Genomic DNA, 21,091 nt, shown 5'->3' with positions numbered 1-21,091 from the left:
TGGCCACTTCAGAGAATATTCCCTGCCTCATGTCAGCGTTATGTTGTGGCTAGTTTATCTGTCCAGCCAGTTGCTTGAATGATTTCATTATACATAACTGGGCTGGCTATACTTGGAGAGAGAAAATACACATGATCTGTCATTTAATACAACGATCGTGTTGGGATTATTACTAAAACAGGAGGGTTCCCCCTTTTCAGCTACGACCAAGCTTGTACTAATTTACGCCTTTGCCATGTTGGGCTGCGGGGTATTGGTCTTGACTACTAAACAGAGCAAAGGATTGTTCCAGGACCAGGGGGGAAACCAAATGCGCACTGACGTTTCAGCGTATCCTCTACGGATGTCATAACATGCTGGGAGAGAATCAGCGTTAGAGGATGTACACCTTGGCTGAAGGCAGATTATTTATAGCCAGTCAGAGGAAATTACATGTTTGGCGCTGTATCCTGTATATATACCCGTTTGTAGGCAACCCCTCTTCATAACCCCAAACAAGAGTGTAAAGCGTGGAGAGTTGTTGGCACAAAACACCACTTTTAACGGTTAGCCGACCCTTAGTAAACTCATCTTGAAGTAGACAGCTGAAAGTAAAGGCTGATTTAGGTGGGCTAGAGCCTAAGTGTCTAAGTGTTCATCCATAGATCATGATCATGTCAAGAAATGATGCCGCTGTGGAATTAGGTAACAATGTAGGCCTATTGATATGGATATCCCCCGTTTGAGGATAACATAGGCAAACAGCCTAAAATTGTATTTTTAAATATCTCACCAGTGCCTACCAAATAAATTCAGTATTGCCATGTCCATTCCATTGTAGACATTTGCGCGCAATAATGCAATTTATAGGCATATGGCAACAAAAGCCAATAAAACAGTTTGAATCAATTTTGTAAAGCTAATATTTCATGTGAAAGAGACAGAACATGTAGCCTATGCATAGACGTTATTCTTAATATCTTCTCTTTCAGGAGAACCGTGGCCAGAGCGCTGGAGGATAAGTTCTTTTCCGCAGTTCAGTAACTCTATCCGTGCTGCAGATCTTTAAATACTCCTCAGAAATAACCACGTGGTGTAAGGTGAGCCCTTCCCAGCCCCGGACACCGACTGGCGCGAGCTAGTCGGAGAGGACTGTCAGAGTGCGTGCAGGACTGGACTGCGCTCTTGGATGACTTTCTGAAAATAACTTCATTTACTTTTTAAGACCAACTTTTCAATACCCTTTGGCTACCAGACGTTATTGACCAGGTTATGCTATCAGAGAACATTGACCAGATAACAATTTGTTTGTTTCTTTGTTTTTGTTATCTTTTTAGAAAATATATGTTTCATTCTTCTATCCATCTGTCTACCTTGAGCACGCAGTGAATGGAGAACATACTCGAGCTTCTCCCGAAGCACCGGCAAGAGGGCACGCACGCCTGGGGGAGAGCGGCGACTCACACCTGCCTTTGCAGACGCAAGAGTAGCCTAGTTGCGCCCTTGAATCGTTTTTTTATTACCACATAATTTCGCGTTCGTGACCACACCTGAGTGCCACTCACCAGCATTTTTTAATGGGATAAATTATGTTGTGAGATCAGGTTATTAAAAACCGATCAAGGGAAATCTAAACTCAATTAAACGTCCCACACCTTTTGGCCATAGCCTGCCTATATTTCTCATTCAGTCTACTGTCCCCAAAAGCTTCCGCATGGTACTTTGGTCGAAAGAGCAAGACAAACCGTCGGACACTGACATGTCATCGGGGGCGATAGAGATGAAGAAGGAGGTGGTGCCACCAGCGTACCTCCACTCCAACGGCTCCGTTCACCCAGCCATCCTCACCGAGGACCCCGAAGAGATGAGACCTGAGGAGAGGGGCGAGTACGAGCTCACCGAGGTGACATCCGTCGCGGACAGGTCTGGTGAACCGGGAGATGAGGACCGGGAGATAGTGGTGATAGACTGTAGGGCGAATGCCAAGGGCCAGCGCGAGGAGGACGCTCTCCTGGAGAACGCCAGCCAGAGCAATGAGAGTGACGACATAAGCACTGACCAGAGCCCAGAGCCACCGGCGCCATTGAAGGAGACCTCGTTCTCTATTGGCCTCCAGGTGGTCTTACCGTTCCTGCTGGCCGGGTTCGGGACGGTGGCGGCGGGTATGGTGCTGGACATCGTTCAGGTGAGGAGAGACTATTTTGATGTTTATTGCTAATTGGGATGCTTGGGACGACCTAACTCCGACGTCACCCTATTGAAGAATACATTTTAAACGGTTAAGGTAAGGGTTTAGGGTAGGGTTGTCCCAAGGATTCTGATTAGTGTCTACCCTGTTTTGATTCACACCAATTTATTTCTGATGTGACAGGTCACATGGTCAGACAAAAACTCCTGAACCTACTGATTCAATCAGCAGCATGGACTAAGAAGCAGAATGTTTAGACATAGTTCTGTTCCACCTGTAGGCTATAGACAACACTAGTCCCTGTGTCTGGAACTGTACTCTAATGTGCTTATGCTACCTCATCCACAATCTAGTACTCATTACAGTCCCAGTCCTATTACGACAGTAAGGGCCCAGTGTTCAGCCCATTGCTACAGTCCTGTTGTTAGTCATGCGTTTCACTTACACAAGGGAGGAAGTGGAATAGACACTGTTGCCTGTCTGATTGATTTAGTCACATATATGATTCTATTAGTATGCATAACTCATTGTGTGATGATGAGTGATGACTACTAAGGGGCTGGTCTTGGGCATGTTTGAATGAACTGGTTGGTTCGAGTCAGATTGGCCCAGCACCTGTCAATCACTTTCCTGCCAGCCAATGTGACAGCTCAGCTCTGATGATGGACAGAATGGGAGGTTATCGGAGACGTAACAGATGACCCCTTCACCCCCCATCTGGCACATGTTGGAACACAGTCTGTTCTTGGAAGGGGGAGGGGAGGTTGAGGAGGTAGAGAGGACAGCTGGGCCGTTTAATAAAGTCTTGTCTGTTGATTTATCTGACATATCTGTGAATACGGCTGAGACAGAGACTCAAACACATAGGTAGATCCTCATGGTTCTGATAAAAAGAGCAGAACAGAATAGAATAACACACAAAGTGGAACAGAGGATAGTATGTGCATGCACCTGTAAAGTATAGTGTTTGTTTCAGCCACTGTAGCTGACTGTAACTACAAAGGAGACCAACAACAGAACCGCTGGGTTCTGAGAGCCACAGGGAAAACAATTAAACTAACTTACAATTACTCTCCTGTTGACTTGCCTGGTGTAAACTGGGTGTGGGTGTTATTGTTGGTACGTGTGTGTGTGTGTGTGTGTGTGTGTGTGTGTGAACACATGGTGTGGATGTTATTGTTGGTATGTGTGTCTGTGTGTCTGTGTGTCTGTGTGTCTGTGTGAACACATGGTGTGGATGTTATTGTTGGTATGTGTGTGTGTGTGTGTGTGTGTGTGTGTGTGTGTGTGTGTGTGTGTGTGTGTGTGTGTGTGTGTGTGTGTGTGTGTCTGTGTCTGTGTCTGTGTGACTGTGTGACTGTGTGTGTGTGTGTGTGAACACATGGTGTGGATATTATTGTTGGTACATGTGTGTGTGAACACTTGCGTACAAGTGTGTACAGTGTAAAAATACAGTCCTGAGCGCCTGACAGGTCAGATATTTCTTTAAGGTCAGCCTCTGCTACAGATAAAGCTGGAGGTGCCTGGTTGCTGAGAGACCAAGCGCTGGCACTGACTGCCCATTTTGATGCCAACATGGTGTACCCCAGGAACTCTGGACAGAGAGAGAGAGGGAAGGCAGAGAGGGGGGAAGGAGGGAGGGAGAAGGAGAGGAGGGGGTAAGTAGGGAGTGGGATGAACACAGAGAGAGAGAGAGAAAGAAGGTGAAGAGAAAGAAAGTGCTTACCTGTGAGGTGGGAGTGGTTCTAGTGTTATAACTGTTGTTATAAGGACAGCTTAGTGCCTTACTGTGGTTTAAAGCCTGCACTCTCATGCTGTTACCCATGTCATGCCCTCTAATCAGGAATTGTTCACTCAGGAATTGTTCAACCAGCGCTCAGGAATTGTTCACTTCAGAAGTTCTCTCTCTCCTTGTCTGTCTACCTCTCTCATTTTCTAATTCGTTCATATCATGCTGATTCATCTAAGCAATTGTTGATCTCAGAGTCAATAACAACAGCTGTGATGATAAAGATAAGAGAAAGTGATATCATACCCTGTGTGAAGAGACAAAATAATGACAATGTTGTCAGTATAGTGAATGGTTCTAGAAGCTTGTCTACTAGATTCTATCACATTCTAATTCCCCTCCCTTGACACTGCTAACTGCTAACTCAGCTAATCCCCTTCTGCCCTTGCAGGAGGCAATTCTCTCTCTCTCTCTCTCTCTCTCTCTCTCTCTCTCTCTCTCTCTCTCTCTCTCTCTCTCTCTCTCTGATTAAGCAAGCTGGCTCTGACTCAGATGTATGGTAGATGCAAAATATCTCAGCCCCTCAGTGTGTGTGTGTGTTGCTCCTGGAGTAAGGTAATGGTTGCCCAGGGTGATGCATGTACAAGTTGTGACCCACCTCTTTAACTTTCCCCCTTTACACACAAACATATGCACACACACACACCCTGTCTCTGGCCCCAATCCGCCAGAGTTGCCCAGGATAGACAACACAGGACAGTATGGAAAAGGAAGGGACTGATTTATATACCCTAGATGATTGGTAGTGGGTGCTGTGTTGAAGCAGCCATGCCTCCATCTTGGCACTCCCCCACCGTTGCAAAAAAGATTTTAGAAGCTATAGAAATGCATTTATTAATGTCTACATTGGTTTTTTCCACATTTACAGTGGGAAGAAAAAGTATGTATGTAAATAATGTTTGAGTGTTGGTGTGCCCAAAAAGAAGGAATATTATTTACGGCATTCACTTCTACTTTTTACTTTGACTCCAGTATCACAATTGAGAAGGTTTTCCACCACTGGTTACTGTCATCGAGAGGACAGGTCACAGATTTGTTCCTACGTTGGATGTGATTTTTGTGTTTACATTCCTAGGAATGTCAAAGGTCAAGACTAGTGCAATGGTTGTTTTTATGTTTGTCTGGAAGGAGGGTGATGCTTCCAGTAGAAAGTAGAACACCCCACCCCAGATAGTGTTAGACACAGTCTATTGACATTCACAGATTAAATAGTGTAAATATGTGTGGTAACTTGTTTGTCTGTTGCTTTGTGGAATTTATCCTAGATATCTGTCTCTCATCCGTCTTTCTGTCTGGTTTACACTGTGGCATCGGATGATGTGCAGATTACCAATATAAAACAGCAAGGCGAGGCATGGGTTCAGCCTCAGTGCCTCAAAAACAGACAAACAATCTAAAAATATAGGAAACTGTAAACAGGAAAACACAATCAACACAAAGGCCTCACAACAGCCAAGCCCTTTCGGCCCAAGGGAGGCCATTTTTGGTCAACCACATCCAGTTGTTGGGTTTCTACAGGAGCCAGTGTGAAACCAGAGTGTGGGCTTGGTCGCCTCTGGATCTGATTTAGCCTCATAATCTGGTAAATCCAGCTCTCTCTCATTTTAATCTGGGAATGTTATCCACAGACGATAATGAATATCATCTCTATGGTGCTAACAGTCATTTAATTGATCTGATAAGCTCTTGTCACACACACGATCATGAATGACAACATGGATGTCTCTTTCATGGCTGCCTCTCATCACCTCCCTCCCTTCATGTGCTTTCAATATTTCAATTAAATATTTGCTTTAAACTTACATTTTCTGCCAGATCAGAGATCATTGAGGAATGGGCACAAAGAAGCTTGTTTAGTTTATTGAGACCAAGCCAGGTTTAGAGAATCATTTGAACTCCTTGCTCCTCTCCAGAATGGATAATCTGATACATACAGTGGGGTCTGAAATTATTGACACCCTGGATAAAGATGAGCAAAAATGACAGTATAAAATAAATAATTCAAACACTGAGCTATATCGTATGTTCAAAAATATTGGTAAATTGTTATTTTATAATAATACAGTTGCTCAGAGAAAGAGATTTTATTTAACAATAAATGTTTTTTTAAAGCTAGGGGTGAAAATTATTGACACCACCGTTTTCAATACCTTTCAAAACCTCACCTTGCGAGGATAGCGGCATTGAGCCTTTTTCTAAAATGTTTTATGAGTTGGAGAACACATTGGGAGGGTTCATAGATCATTCCTCCATACAGAATCTTTCTCGATCCTTGATATGCATCATCTGTGCTTATGGACTGGACTGCCTTCTTTAGTTCAAACCACAGGTTTTCAATGGGGTTCAAGTCTGAAGACTGAGATGACCATTGCAAAATTATGATTTTGTGGCCAATTAACCATTTCTTTGTGGATGTTGATGTGTGCTTGGGGTTATTGTCTTGCTGGAAGATCCACTTGCGGCTAAATTTCAGCCTCCTGGCAGAAGCAACCAGGTTTTTGGCTAAAATGTCCTGGTACTGGGTAAGTTCATGATGTTGTTGACCTTAACAAGGGCACCAGGACAAGTGGAAGCAAAATAGCCCCATAACATCAAAGATCCACCACAATATTGTACAGTAGTTATGTGGTTATTTTCTGCTCGTGTGTTCTCATTTTGACGCCAAACCCACCAGAGCTCTATTTTCATGTCATCCAACAAATGTAAACGCCTGGAGTTTGCTAAACGGCATTGGAACTTGGATTGCTTTGGTCAAATGACATAAAAATAAGATCCTACATATACAGTACCAGTCAAAAGTGTGGACACACCTACTCATTCAAGGGTTTTTCTTTATTGTTACTATTTTCTACATTGTCGAATAATAGTGAAGACATCAAAACTATGAAATAACACATATGGAATCATGTAGTAACCCAAAAAGTGTTAAACAAATCCAAATATATTTTAGATTTTAGATTCTTCAAAGTAGCCACCCTTTTCCTTGATGACAGCTTTCCACACTCTTGGCATTCTCTCAACCAGCTTCACCTGGAATGCTTTTCCAACAGTCTTGAAGGAGTTCCCACATATGCTGAGCACTTGTTGGTTGCTTTTCTTTTACTCTGCGGTCCAACTCATCTCAAACCATCTCAATTGGGTTGAGATTGGGTGATTGTGGAGGCCAGGTCATCTGATGCAGCACTCCATCACTCTCTTTCTTGGTCAAATAGCCCTTACACAGCCTGGAGGTGTGTTGGGTCATTGTCCTGTTGAAAAACAAATAGTAGTCCCACTAAGCGCAAACCAGATGGGATGGCGTATCGCTGCAGAATGCTGTGGTACCAAGCTGGTTAAGTGTGCCTTGAATTCTAAATAAATGACTGACACCAGCAAAGCACCCCCACACCTCCTCCTCAATGCTTCACGGTGTGAAGCACTCACTTACTCTTCGTCTCACAAAGACACGGCGGATGGAACCAAAAATCTCAAATTTGGACTCATCAGACCAAACAACAGATTTCCACAGTGTAATGTCCACGGTGTAATGTCCGTATTTTACCAAATAGGGCTATCTTCTGTATACCACCCCTACCTTGTCACAACACAACTGACTGTCTCAAACAGATTAAGAAGGAAAGAAATTCCACAAATGTACTTTTAACAAGGCACACCTGTTAATTGAAATGCATTACAGGTGACTGCCTCATGAAGCTGGTTGAGAGAATGCCAAGAGTGTTCAAAGCTGTCATCAAGGCAAAGGGTGGCTACTTTGAAGAATCTCAAATATAAAATATATTTAGATTTGTTGAACACTTTTTTGGTTACTACATGATTCCATGTGTGTTATTTCATAGTTTTGATATCTTCACTATTATTCTGCAATGTAGAAAATAGTAAAAAATTAAGAAAAACCCTTGAATGAGTAGGTGGTTCCAAACTTTTGAATGGTACAGTATGCATACGAGATGAGATAGAGGCCAGGTTTCACCGATTAATCAATATGAGTGGTGGCGCGTACCACTTCAGAAATGACAAAACAATTAATACAACTAACCCAAGGTGAGAGGGGTTCATATGGGTACACAACCCAAATCAGGTGTACACAGAACAACACAACCAACACGGTGGATGGGATGTCTCTCTACTCAGCACAGTGGAGATGACTATGTTGTGTTGGTTGTGTTGTTCTGTGTAGTCCTGGTTTGGGTTGTGTACCCATATGAACCCCTCTCACCTTGGGTTAGTTGTATTAATTGTTTTGTCATTTCTGAAGTGGAACGTTTTTCTTTGTGCAACAACACCCTCCCAAATGTAATTCTAGAACATGCTCTGAAGTGACGTGGATTTTCCATCCATCCAAATCCCACATTTATATGTGCAGTAGCCTGCTAACAATGCTATATCCTGTCAATCATTGACTGGCTGATTGTTTGAAGGCTTTAGCAGGTCAGCCTGCTATTGTGTGGCTAAAGGCCCTAGCTAATATTTTACTCAGCATCCATAGGAGGCATTAGAACTTTCAGGAGCATTCTGTTTGCTGTGACGCAATATTGACCTAAACATTTTTATATTTAACCAGGCAAGTCAGTTAAGAACAAATTCTTATTTATAATGACAGCCTGGGTTAACTGCCTTGTTTAGTGGCAGAACAACAGATTTTTACCTTGTCAGCTCAGGGATTCAATCAAGCAACCTTTCAGTTACTTGCCCAATACTCTAACCACTAGGCTACCTGCCGTCTCCATTACTGAGGCGGATACCCTTCCCCTCCAAGCTCAGTGGCTGTCTGCCTAAAAGCATTCAGAATCAATTAGTTTCAATTTAAAATGTTGTTTTTTGCAGCCAGCAATAGGAGAAATAAAATCTAGGAGAAACATTGCTGTGTGCCATCAGAGATACTGCCTGTGATGTCATAGGTGTTCTGACCTTTGGTGTCACTGCACAGTCATCGACGTTGCGTTGGTGTTGTATGCCACTGGGTTCCTGACTGTACATACAGTGCTGTAAAAAGGTATTTGCCCCCTTTCTAATTTTCTCTACTTTTACATATTTTTGATACTGAACATTATCATATTTTCAACCAAAACCTAATATTAGATAAAGGAAACCTGGGTGAACAAATAACACAACAATTACATACTTATTTCATTTATTGAATTAACAAAGTTATGCAACACCCAATGCCCCCGTGTGAAAAAGTAATTGTTCCCTTACACTCAATAACTGGTGGTGCCACATTTAGCTGCAATGACTCCAGCCAGACGCTTCCTGCAGTTGTTGATCAGTCTCTCACGACGCTGTGGAGGGATTTTGTCCCACTCTTCCATGCAGAACTGCTGTAACTAGTGACATTTGTGGGTTGTCAAGCAGGAACTGCTCATTTCAAGTCCTCCCACAACATCTCAATTGGGATTAGGTCTGGACGTTGACTTGGCCATTCCAAAACTTAAAATGTGTTGCTTTTTAGACATTTTCGTGTAGACTTGATTGTGTGTTTTGGATCATTGTCTTGCTGCATGACGCAGCTGCGCTTCAGCTTCAGCTCACAGACGGGCCAGTAGTAATTTAGCCAAGGTAACCTGCCTAAATGACTACCGACCCGTAGCACTCACGTCTGTAGCCATGAAGTGCTTTAAAAGGCTGGTCATGGCTCACATCAACACCATTATCCCAGATACACTAGACCCACTCCAATTTGCATAGCACCCCAGCAGATCCACAGATGATGCGATCTCTATTGCACTCCACACAGCCCTTTCACACCTTGACAAAATTAACACCTACGTGAGAATGCTATTCATTGACCTCAGCTCAGCATTCAACACCATATTGCCTTCAAAGCTCATCACTAAGCTCAGGACCCTGGGACTAAACACCTCCCTCTGCAACTGGATCCTGGACTTCCTGATGGGCTGCCCCCAGGTGGTGAGGGTAGGTAACAACTCATCTGAAACACTGATCCTCAACACAGGGGCCACTCAGGGGTGTGTGCTCAGTCCCCTCCTGTACTCCCTGTTCACCAATGACTGTATGGCCAGGCACGACTCCAACACCATCATTAAGTTTGCTGGATGACACATCAGTGATCACTGACAACGATGAGACAGCCTATAGGGAGGAGGTCAGAGACCTGGCCGTGTAGTGCCAGGACAACAACCTCTCCCTCAACTTGGTCAAGACAAAGGAGATGATAGTGGACTACAGGAGAAGGAGGACCGAGCACGCCCCCATTCTCATCGACGGGGCTGTAGTGGAGCAGGTTGAGAGCTTCAAGTTCCTTGGTGTCCACATCACCAACAAACTATCATGGTCCGAACATACCAAGACAGTCGTGAAGAGGGCATGACAACGCCTATTCCCCCTCAGGATACTGAAAATATTTGGCATGGGTCCTCAGATCCTTAAAGGTTCTACAGCTGCACCATCAAGAGCATCCTGACTGGTTGCATCACCGCCTGGTATGGCAACTGCTCGGCCATTACAGAGGGTAGTGCATACGGCCCAATACATCACTGGGGCCAAGCTTCCTGCCATCCAGGACTCCAGCCACCCTAGTCATAGACTGTTCTCTCTGCTACCGCAAGGCAAGTGGTACCAGAGCTCAAAGTCTAGGTAAAAAAAGGCTCCTTAACAGCTTCTACCCCCAAGCCATAAGACTCATGAAAAGTTAAGCAAATGGCTACCCGGACTAGTTGCATTGTCCACACCCCCCATTTTTACACTGCTGCTAGTCTGTTTATTATCCATCCATAGTCACTTTACCTCTACTTACATGTACATATTACCTCAATTACCCTGACTAACCGGTGCCCCCACACATTAACTCTGTACCAGAACCCCCGTATATAGCCTCCCTACTATTATTTTATTGTTGCTCCCTAATTATTTGTTATTTTTCCATTTAGATTTTTTTCTTAAAACTGCATTGTTGGTTAAGGGCTTATAAGTTAGCATTTCACTGTAAGATCTACACCTGTTGTATTCGGCGCATGTGACAAATAAAATTTGATTTCAGGCCTGACATTCTCCTGTAGAATTCTCTGATACAGAGCAGAATTCATGGTTCCTTCTATTAAGGAAAGTCGTCCAGGTCCTGAGGCAGCAAAGCATCCCCAAACCATCACACTACCACCACTACGCTTGAGTGTTGGTTAGTGTAGAATTCAGTGTTTGGTTTTCGCCAGGCATAATGGGACCCATGACCCCTAACCCCAATTGAGATGTTGTGGCAGGACTTGAAACGAGCAGTTAATGCTTGAAAAGCCACACGTGTTGTTGAGTTAAAGCAGTTCTGCATGGAAGAGTGGGCCAAAATCCCTCCACAGCGTCGTGAGAGACTGAAACAACTACAGGAAGCGTCTGGTTGGAGTCATTGCAGCTAAAGGTGGTACAACCAGTTATTGAGTGTAAGGGAACAGTTACTTTTTCACACGAAGGCATTGGGTGTTGCATAACTTTGTTAATTCAATAAATGAAATAAGTATCAATTTTGTTTATTTGGTAACGTAGGTTCATTTGATATAATATTAGGTTTTGGTTGAAGATCTGATAACAGTCCGTATCAAAAATATGCTAAAATATATCAAATCAGAAAGGGGGGGAAGTACTTTTTCACAGCACTCTATATGCACAGCGATTTCATATAAGCAACAGTGGGCAAACGGGGCTGCGTTACCAAACTCTGCAACCTGACCCCTTGGACGGCATACCACAGCCTGTATGCCTCTGATACATCATGATACTGACTATCCACAGAGTTCGCAGAACTGGGGCTGGTCATTGGGGAGTGAGGGGGTTGTTGGCTGGGCTCCACTGTTCCATTGGAGACAACAACATATATCACAGCTGGAGAAGAGAGTAGAGAGAGGAGGAGAGGGTGAAGGTGGGTAAGGAAAGGAAAAGGGGGTTTGGAAGAGAGGCAGAGAGAGAGAGAGAGAGAAGTGGGTTGGGGAAGATAGAGAGATTGGGGAAAAGATTGGGGGTAGTTAGGAAGGGAACGAGAGAGTGAATTGGGTTAGAGGGTAGAAATTACATGGGTGGGGGGGTCTAGGTGGCAGAGTGCCAGGAGGTAGGGTGGTGGGGTCCCTGCGGAGTCGGCTGCTTTAAAGAGCCCAGGCTGCTGACAGACAGAGAGCAGCAGTGTTAACCTCCCACTGGGCACAAACAGTTCAACAACTATTTTGGATTTACAAAATAGATGTTCAACTAACATGAATTCAATGTGAAATTAACCAAAAATTGCACCGTGTCATTGGATTTAGGTTAAAAGTTGGTTGAAAAACAGATGAAATTCCCTTAGGTTGATGACTTTTGGCAAATTCAATCCGTTTTCACATCAAATTATTTTGTTAATAAATACATGGAAACAACATTGATTCAACCAGTTTTTGCCCAGTAGGCTTTTACCTCTACCCAGAATGAGGCCCTGTTATCTCTCACATACTGTAGGGAGCTGTAGGCAGGATAAAGTCATATAGCTATTTTTCCTCTCCTCTTTTCTCTTCCATTCCCTCTTCTCTTCTTCTCTCCTCTCCTCCTCTCCTCTCTCTGACAGCCTCTCAGTATTGATTAAGCTGTGGGCTGGCTGGGCTGAGCTGTAAGTGCTGGGGGCCAGTGGGACTGGCTCTAAATATCAGCACTTTCTCTGTTGATGGATCAATGTTCAGTCCAACCTTATACCCCAGACTTATACCCCCGTCCCAGCCTTCTAGACTAACCCAGCCCATCCCTAGCTATTTACCCCAAACTCATCCTCATACCCCAGCCCCACTCTGCTGCTCCTCCTATTGCACTGGGCTAATGGAGAAACACCCAAGATGCACTTTACCCCAGTCTTTAAAAAAATATATATATTTAACCTTTATATAACTAGGCAAGTCAGTTAAGAACAAATTCTTATTTACAGTGACTGCCTACACCGGCCAAACCCAGACGACGCTGGGCCAATTGTGCGCCGCCCTATGGGACTCTCAATCACAGCCGGTTGTGATGCAGCCTGGATTCAAACCAGGGTGTCTGTAGTGACGCCTCCAGCACTGAGATGCAGTGCCTTAGACCACTGAACCAGGGTCTGTAGTGACGCCTCTAGCACTGAGATGCAGTGCCTCAGACCACTGAACCAGGGTCTGTAGTGACGCCTCTAGCACTGAGATGCAGTGCCTTAGACCACTGAACTAGGGTCTGTAGTGACGCCTCTAGCACTGAGATGCAGTGCCTCAGACCACTGAACCAGGGTCTGTAGTGACGCCTCTAGCACTGAGATGCAGTGCCTTAGACCACTGAACTAGGGTCTGTAGTGACGCCTCTAGCACTGAGATGCAGTGCCTCAGACCACTGCGCCACTCGGGAGCCCAAAATCATTAGTTCAGGGACTCATAGAGACCATCTCAAGGGCTGGAAAACAGCCAAAGTGGGGGCCAAAGTGGGCCAGTAATCAACTCCAGAACCACAGAGTCATCCACTGTGAATTTCCATTTGATTCTATAACACCTTTGCTGCGTGAGCACATGCATTTGTGTGTATGATTTATTTATTTTCTCAAGCCTAAATTACCTTTCAGATTGACACTGAACAAAAATATAATGCAACATGTAAAGTGTTGGTCCCATGTTTCAGGGTGCTGAGGAGTATTTCTGTCTGCGAAGCCCTTTTGTGGGGGGAAAACTCATTCTGATTGGTAGGGCCTGGCTCCCCAATCGGTGGGCCTGGCCTATGCCCACCAAGGCCCACCCATAGCTGCACCCCTGCCCAGTCATTTGAAATCCATAGATTAGGACCTCATTTATTTATTTCAATTGACTGATTTCCTTATATGAACTGTAACTCAGTAAAATCTTTGAAATTGTTGCATGTTGTGTTTATATTTTTGTTCAGTATAGCTGCTCTTGCTCCTGGCTGACTTTGCCTCAAGTTGTTCGCTGTGTAAAGGTAGGGTAATTGGCACAGAATCAGAGAGTATTTGTGCTGAGGCAGTGAGGTAGCAGGCAGACGGAGGGTTACAGTAAAACACTGTGGGTTGCAAGGTGATAATAAAATGTCCTTTTGTCCACTGTTGTTCAGGACAGAGGAGAGAGAGAGGCTGGAGGAGAGAGAGAGGCTGGAGGAGAGAGAGAGGCTGGAGGAGAGAGAGAGGCTGGAGGAGAGAGAGAGACTGGAGGAGAGAGAGCGAGACAGAGAGAAGGCGCGGGTGGAGGTTGAGAGAAGAGAGGGAGAGAGAAGTGGTAGAAAGAGGGTGGTGAATTGTTGCAGTGGGAGGTCAAAATGACCTTGCTCCTCTTCAGAGTGAATAAGATCATATGATCCCAACACAGTCTCGGCAAATATAATATTAGTAAGATGAGATCAGGTTTCAGATTGAATCAATATCAGCAAGACATTGTCAACCTCAGCAGTGCCCAGTGTGATACGCTGTTGGGTTTGTAATATAATGGGATATTGTATCATGAAAACTCAGTGATAACTGCATCACGATAACTGTTTTATCACTATCGAAATCAGACTTTATACTACTTTCTAGGTCAGTAAAGGTTATTTTGTTGTGTAGGTGACGTTGTGTTGTATTGTGCAGTAGTGGTGCGTGGGTAAATTCACTGGGGAAGCCAAGCCAGGAAAAAAGCCATATTGCAACCTGCTGTGATAACTGCATTGTTTGTGCAATTAACCCATTTGTTCATACGCCACTGTCATATACAGTACAATAAGTACAGTACAATAAGTACAGTACAATAAGTACAGTACAATAAGTACAGTACAATAAGTACAGTACAATAAGTACAGTACAATAAGGCAGAGACAACTAAAAGACAACAGTCACACAGTGGCGGAATAAAATCAACCACACATACGTTTGTTTCATCACAAAACCGGAGAGCAACATCCGTCTGGTGAAGTTCACAATAGCAAGTATTCCATCTAACAAACAGTGGTCAAGCAAGTTCATGTTTCCGACAGTTTACTAAACAGTTACTGATTTAGAACCACGGAGAGTTACAGCAAGTCAGCACAAAGACAACTGGAGCACTTCCTCCTCTATTCCAGAACCATTCCCACTGGGCAAAAACTGTTTGAATGAACATTGTTTCCAATTCATTTATAGAACAAAAAAATCTATGTGATGACGTTGAATCAATGTGGAAAACTGATTTGATTTGCAAAAAGTAATCAACGTAAGGGAATTGCTTCTTTTATTCACCCAACTTTTAAATCCAATTACATTTGTGCCCAGTGGCTTTCAACTTAAACATAATCAAATCAACTAGGCTGTATGTACTTACCCTAATACAGTGAAAACAAACTTAAACACACCCAAGACAATTTAGTCCAATCAACATGACAAAATATCATGTGGCTGTGGTACTGATTTTCTGAATGTGTGGGGAAAAAGCTTAAAGCATGTTGTTGACACACCCTACTTGTAGACTGGATGAACTCCAAAGCAATTGTCCTCTCTTTTATGTTGCCAAAACGGTCTATGACTGTCAGACAATAGTACACACTTTTAGTTTTAGCCAGCTAGACTAGGCTAGCTGGCTAAAATACTTGCCAGGCGCCTAACTTCCTCGATTGGGCATTAATGAACCAGTTAAGTTAGCTGCGCCAGGACCACCCAGAGCTGAGCTCAGCTCAACACTGATTGGCTAATTATTTTATCTATTTTTTATGAATAAAGGTCAAATGCTTGCTGGAGTCAATTAATCAAATGCTACGGTGGCAACATGTCATACTATTTTTGTCCAGACAGCATCATATACATTTTACATTTTAGTCATTAACAGACGCTCTTATCCAGAGCGACTTACAGTAGTGAATGCATACATTTCATCTCCATACTGGTCCCCCGTGGGAATCGAACCCACAACTCTGGCGTTGCAAACACCATGCTCTACCAACTGAGCCACACGGGACCATATACATGGGCGACACATACTGAGACAGGGGGGCGCTGTTTCCCTCGGATGATTTCTCCAGTGAGAATTGAAGGAAAATTATGAAAACACTTTGAGACGAAAGAGAAGTTGTTATATAATAAAAATTGTTGGGGAAGCCTGGCTTCCCTTGGCATCCATGAATACACACCTGGTATTGTGTTGTGTGTAGTTATGTAACTGTGTGTTGTTGTGTTGCAGCACTGGACGGTGTTTACGGAGGTGACCGAGGTCTTCATCCTGGTCCCGGCGCTGCTGGGGTTAAAGGGCAACCTGGAGATGACATTGGCCTCCAGACTGTCAACAGCAGTGAGTGTGTTTTGTTGTGGTCTCTACATTTGGCAACCATTGTGTTGCTATAGTGTTTGGCTTAATGAGGAGCAGCAGAGTGTAACACTAGAAACCATAACATTATCATAATGTTCTTGTCAGATTAATCAGACCCACTGGTTTTAACAATACAGTCATGGCCAAAAGTTCTGAGAATGACACAAATATTAATTTCCACAAAGTTTGCTGCTTCAGTGTCTTTAGATATTTTTGTCAGATGTTACTATGGAATACTGAAGTATAATTACAAGCATTTCATAAGTGTCAAAGGCTTTTATTGACAATTACATGAAGTTGATGCAAAGAGTCAATATTTGCAGTGTTGACCCTTCTTTTTCAAGACCTCTGCAATCCGCCCTGGCCTGCTGTCAATTAACTTCTGGGCCACATCCTGACTGATGGCAGACCATTCTTGCATAATCAATGCTTGGAGTTTGTCAGAATTTGTGGGGTTTTGTTTGTCCACCCGCCTCTTGAGGATTGACCACAAGTTCTCAATGGGATTAAGGTCTGGGGGGTTTCCTGGCCATGGACCCAAAATATTGATGTTTTGTTCCCCGAGCCACTTAGTTATCACTTCTGCCTTATGGCAAGGTGCTCCATCATGCTGGAAAAGGCTTTGTTCGTCACCAAACTGTTCCTGGATGGTTGGGAGAAGTTGCTCTCGGAGGATGTGTTGGTACCATTCTTTTTAGTCATGGCTGTGTTCTTAGGCAAAATTGTGAGTGAGCCCACTCCCTTGGCTGAGAAGCAACCCCACACATGAATGGTCTCAGGATGCTTTACTGTTAGCATGACACAGGACTGATGGTAGCGGTCACCTTGTCTTCTCTGGACAAGCTTTTTTCCGGATGCCCCAACCAATTAGAAAGGGGATTCATTAGAGAAACTGACTTTACCCCAGTCCTCAGCAGTCCAATCCCTGTAGCTTTTGCAGAATATCAGTCTGTCCCTGATGTTTTTCCTGGAGAGAAGTGGCTTCTTTGCTGCCCTTCTTGACACCAGGCCATCCTCCAAAAGTCTTCGCCTCACTGTGCGTGCAGATGCACTCACACCTGCCTGCTGCCATTCCTGAGCAAGCTCGGTACTGGTGGTCAACTTTAGGAGACGGTCCTGGCGCTTGCTGGACTTTCTTGGGCGCCCTGAAGCCTTCTTCATAAGAATTGAACCGCTCTCCTTGAAGTTCTTGATGATCCGATAAATGGTTGATTTAGGTGCAATCTTACTGGCAGCAATATCCTTGCCTGTGAAGCCCTTTTTGTGCAAAGCAATGATGACGGCACGTGTTTCCTTGCAGGTAAACATGGTTGACAGAGGAAGAACAATGATTCCAAGCACCACCCTCCTTTTGAAGCTTCCAGTCTGTTATTCAAACTCAATCAGCATGACAGAGTGATCTCTAGCCTTGTCCTCGTCAACACTCACACCTGTGTTAACGAGAGAATCACTGACATGATGTCAGCTGGTCCTTTTGTGGCAGGGCTGAAATGCAGTGGAAATGTTTTTGGGGGGATTCAGTTCATTTGCATGGCAAAGAGGGACTTTGCAATTAATTTCAATTCATCTGATCACTCTTCATAACATTCTGGAGTATATGCAAATTGCCATCATACAAACTGAGGCAGCAGACTTTGTGAAAATTAATATTTGTGTCATTCTCAAAACTTTTGGCCACGACTGTAGAGTGTTTGACTAACAGGGGCCTGCAGGTGGGCTACAGGTCAACAAGCACTAATCACGTGTCTTAATGAGACAGGGGTTCACGCTCACTTCAGTGTATGAAAGAGCTTTGTCTTTGTTGTCATGGAAACGTAATGAGGAAAAAACATAAATTGTTGCATTCTGTTTGATGTATCTAGAACCCCATAGAAAACAAAATAATGCTCAGTGGTGACTAGATTCCAAAAGGGTTTTTACTCATTCAGGGAAACATTTGTTATTTTTATCACACACATTTTTATCACACATCTCTCAAGTGATTGGTCAACAGTCAAAAGTCAGAGGTCATGACTGCTAAATGTTATTTATCTTGGGTTGTGACCTGACCTCAAGCCAACATTCCACTCCCCTGCTCTACTGATCCAACACAGCTACCTGATCCAGCATCAACTTGCCCTGGGTGTATGGGAGTGCGTTTGAGTTTGGTGTACTTTTCCACTAATCACTTTGGACACCTGTTGACCTGTCTCCTCTCCAGACGTAACAACGTCTGAAGGATTGTGTCAATGGGAAAATATTTTAAGCAAGGCTGAATATCTCACACATACACTTTATCAACAACAACACTTACCAACCTGTCAACCAAGTGTTGTTTGCATTTTCTCGCTAGACTTCAGTCAGTTGAGTTTTGTACTCTATGTGTCTGGTTTTGTAAGACATTTGACTGGTTAACTAACTGTAACAGATCCCAGCTTTCCTGTTATTTCTCTGGTTTAAACTGATCTCTCTGACTTTGCTCAAAGTTTAACCAAAGCCCTGGTCTGTTGTACCTGACACCAGGCAAGTGTTTAAATCTCTATTAGGTTCTTAGCTCATGAGCTAACACTCAGCTAACAACACCATTAGAACAACACAACACTATTGTCCATTGTAGGCAGCAGGCAGAGGGGTCATTGGGACACTGGTGCTGTTATCAGGAGGCGCTAGCTAGCCTAGCCTCCTATCCCTGGAGCTATGTGGTGCTAAATGCGAATTAGTCCACTGCTGCTCTTAAGTACACCAATCCACACATTCCTTCCATTGGCTTGTGGGAAAACAAGCTGACAAACACAGCAGAATGTGATAAGCTTTTCCAGTTCTTTCCTGTCCTGATTATTAAAGACATACTCCAGAACTTTGGCGACTAGTAAGTAATTTTTAAACCTCCCGCTTTGGACTGGATGTGTCAATGTGTAGTTCATACATGCATAATCTATGAGCAGAATTACTGTTTTATGTCAATTAGCCACAAAATCCCTAGTTTGAAAGCGACTGTTTACTGGAAGCTGTACAGCGCCATTTTCCCTACATTTTCCACCACATGGTCCCTTAGCAATTTGAGTTCCAGCCAATGAGGTTCATCCCATCTGCATTTGAGTGACAGCTAGCAAGATGCACAAACAGCTGAGTGAGAGAGCGTGAGCAATGATGTGGTGCACATATCTGCACATATACAGTATGACGTTGTACTCAATTTTGGGGGACCACTTTTAGCTTGTGAACGCTACTCTCAGAACTACTGGCTAGAAAGTACACAAAGTACCAGAGAATCTCTTGTGTTTCAGGTGAATTGAGTATAGAGCTCATTATAGGGTTGCTTAAGAAATCATGTCCCCCCCAAACGTTTATTGATCTTACTGTGGTGGGTATACGTTTCCCGTTCCAGGATGGGAAGCTTCTCCAAAATCCTATTTATCTTGGGTTGTGACCTGACCTCAAGCCAACCTGCCCTGGGTGTATGGGAGTGTGTTTGAGTTTGGTGTACTTTTCCACTAATCACTTTGGACACCTGTTGATCTGTCTCCTCTCCAGACGTAACAACGTCTGAAAGATTGTGTCAATGGGGAAATATTTTAAGCAAGGCTGAATATCTCACACATACACTTTATCAACAACAACACTTACCAACCTGTCAACCAAGTGTTGTTTGCATTTTCTCGCTAGACTTCAGTCAGTTGAGTTTTGTACTCTATGTGTCTGGTTTTCTAAGACATTTGACTGGTTAACTAACTGGAACAGATCCCAGCCTTCCTGTTATTTCTCTGGTTTAAACTGATCTCTCTGACTGCTCAAAGTTTAACCAAAGCCCTGGTCTGTTGTACCTGACACCAGGCAAGTGTTTAAATCTCTATTAGGTTCTTAGCTCATGAGCTAACACTCAGCTAACAACACCATTAGAACAACACAACACTATTGTCCATTGTAGGCAGCAGGCAGAGGGGTCATTGGGACACTGGTGCTGTTATCAGGAGGCGCTAGCTAGCCTAGCCTCCTATCCCTGGAGCTATGTGGTGCTAAATGCGAATTAGTCCACTGCTGCTCTTAAGTACACCAATCCACACATTCCTTCCATTGGCTTGTGGGAAAACAGGCTGACAAACACAGCAGAATGTGATAAGCTTTTCCAGCTCTTTCCTGTCCTGATTATTAAAGACATGCACCGGAACTTTGGCGACTAGTAAGTCATTTTTAAACCTCCCGCTTTGGACTGGATGTGTCAATGTGTAGTTCATACATGCATAATCTATGAGCAGAATTACTGTTTTATGTCAATTAGCCACGAAATCCCTAGTTTGAAAGCGACTGTTTACTGGAAGCTGTACAGCGCCATTTTCCTTAGATTTTCCCCCACGTGGGCCAGCCCCCTAGCAATTGAAGTTCCAGCCAATGAGGTTCAGCCCATCTGCATTTGACAGACAGCTAGCAAAATGCACAAACAGTTGAGTGAGAGAGAGCAATGATGTGGTGCACATATCTGCACATATACAGTATGACGTAGTACGCAATTCATTATAGGGTTGCTAAAGAAATCATGTTTATTGGTATTACTGTGGTGGTATACGTACCCTGTTCCAGGATGGGAAGCTTCTCCATTGTGTTTCCTGGCTGTTTCCTTGTCGAGGCTGTTTCTTTGCTGAGGCTTGATGACAAGGGAGCTTAGAGTGTATTGTGTGGCAGGTGACCTGAGTATGTAATGTGTATAGTATGATATACTCCCCGTCCGCCCAGAGTAATTCTTTTTCTTTGAGGATCTTGGCCCCGGTGGGTTTCTTTCCATGGCATTACTAATTATCAGCAGATTAAACTCTAAGTTTCCTAATGCACTTATCAAATAAAAAACACCTGCCGGGGCTCAGGCAGAATGCCATACACATGACCACGCTTCTCCCTGAATTGCTTGTTGTTTTGGTCTGCTGTAAC

General features: G+C 43.8%; 1 protein-coding gene across 1 annotated transcript in view; it reads left to right on the top strand.

Annotated features, from left to right (window-relative positions):
* Positions 1-21,091, top strand: part of LOC115207752 (solute carrier family 41 member 1) — a 32,749-nt gene that overhangs the window by 427 nt on the left and 11,231 nt on the right. The window contains exons 2-3 of the mRNA XM_029775208.1: positions 972-2,164; positions 16,064-16,171. Coding sequence (XP_029631068.1) covers positions 1,694-2,164; positions 16,064-16,171 — 579 coding nt within the window. The 5' untranslated portion in view covers positions 972-1,693. The remainder of the gene's footprint in view (positions 1-971; positions 2,165-16,063; positions 16,172-21,091) is intronic.

Source organism: Salmo trutta, chromosome 14 (assembly GCF_901001165.1).
Source record: "Salmo trutta chromosome 14, fSalTru1.1, whole genome shotgun sequence".
NCBI lineage: Eukaryota > Metazoa > Chordata > Actinopteri > Salmoniformes > Salmonidae > Salmo > Salmo trutta.
This window is presented reverse-complemented; position numbering and strand designations above follow the sequence as displayed.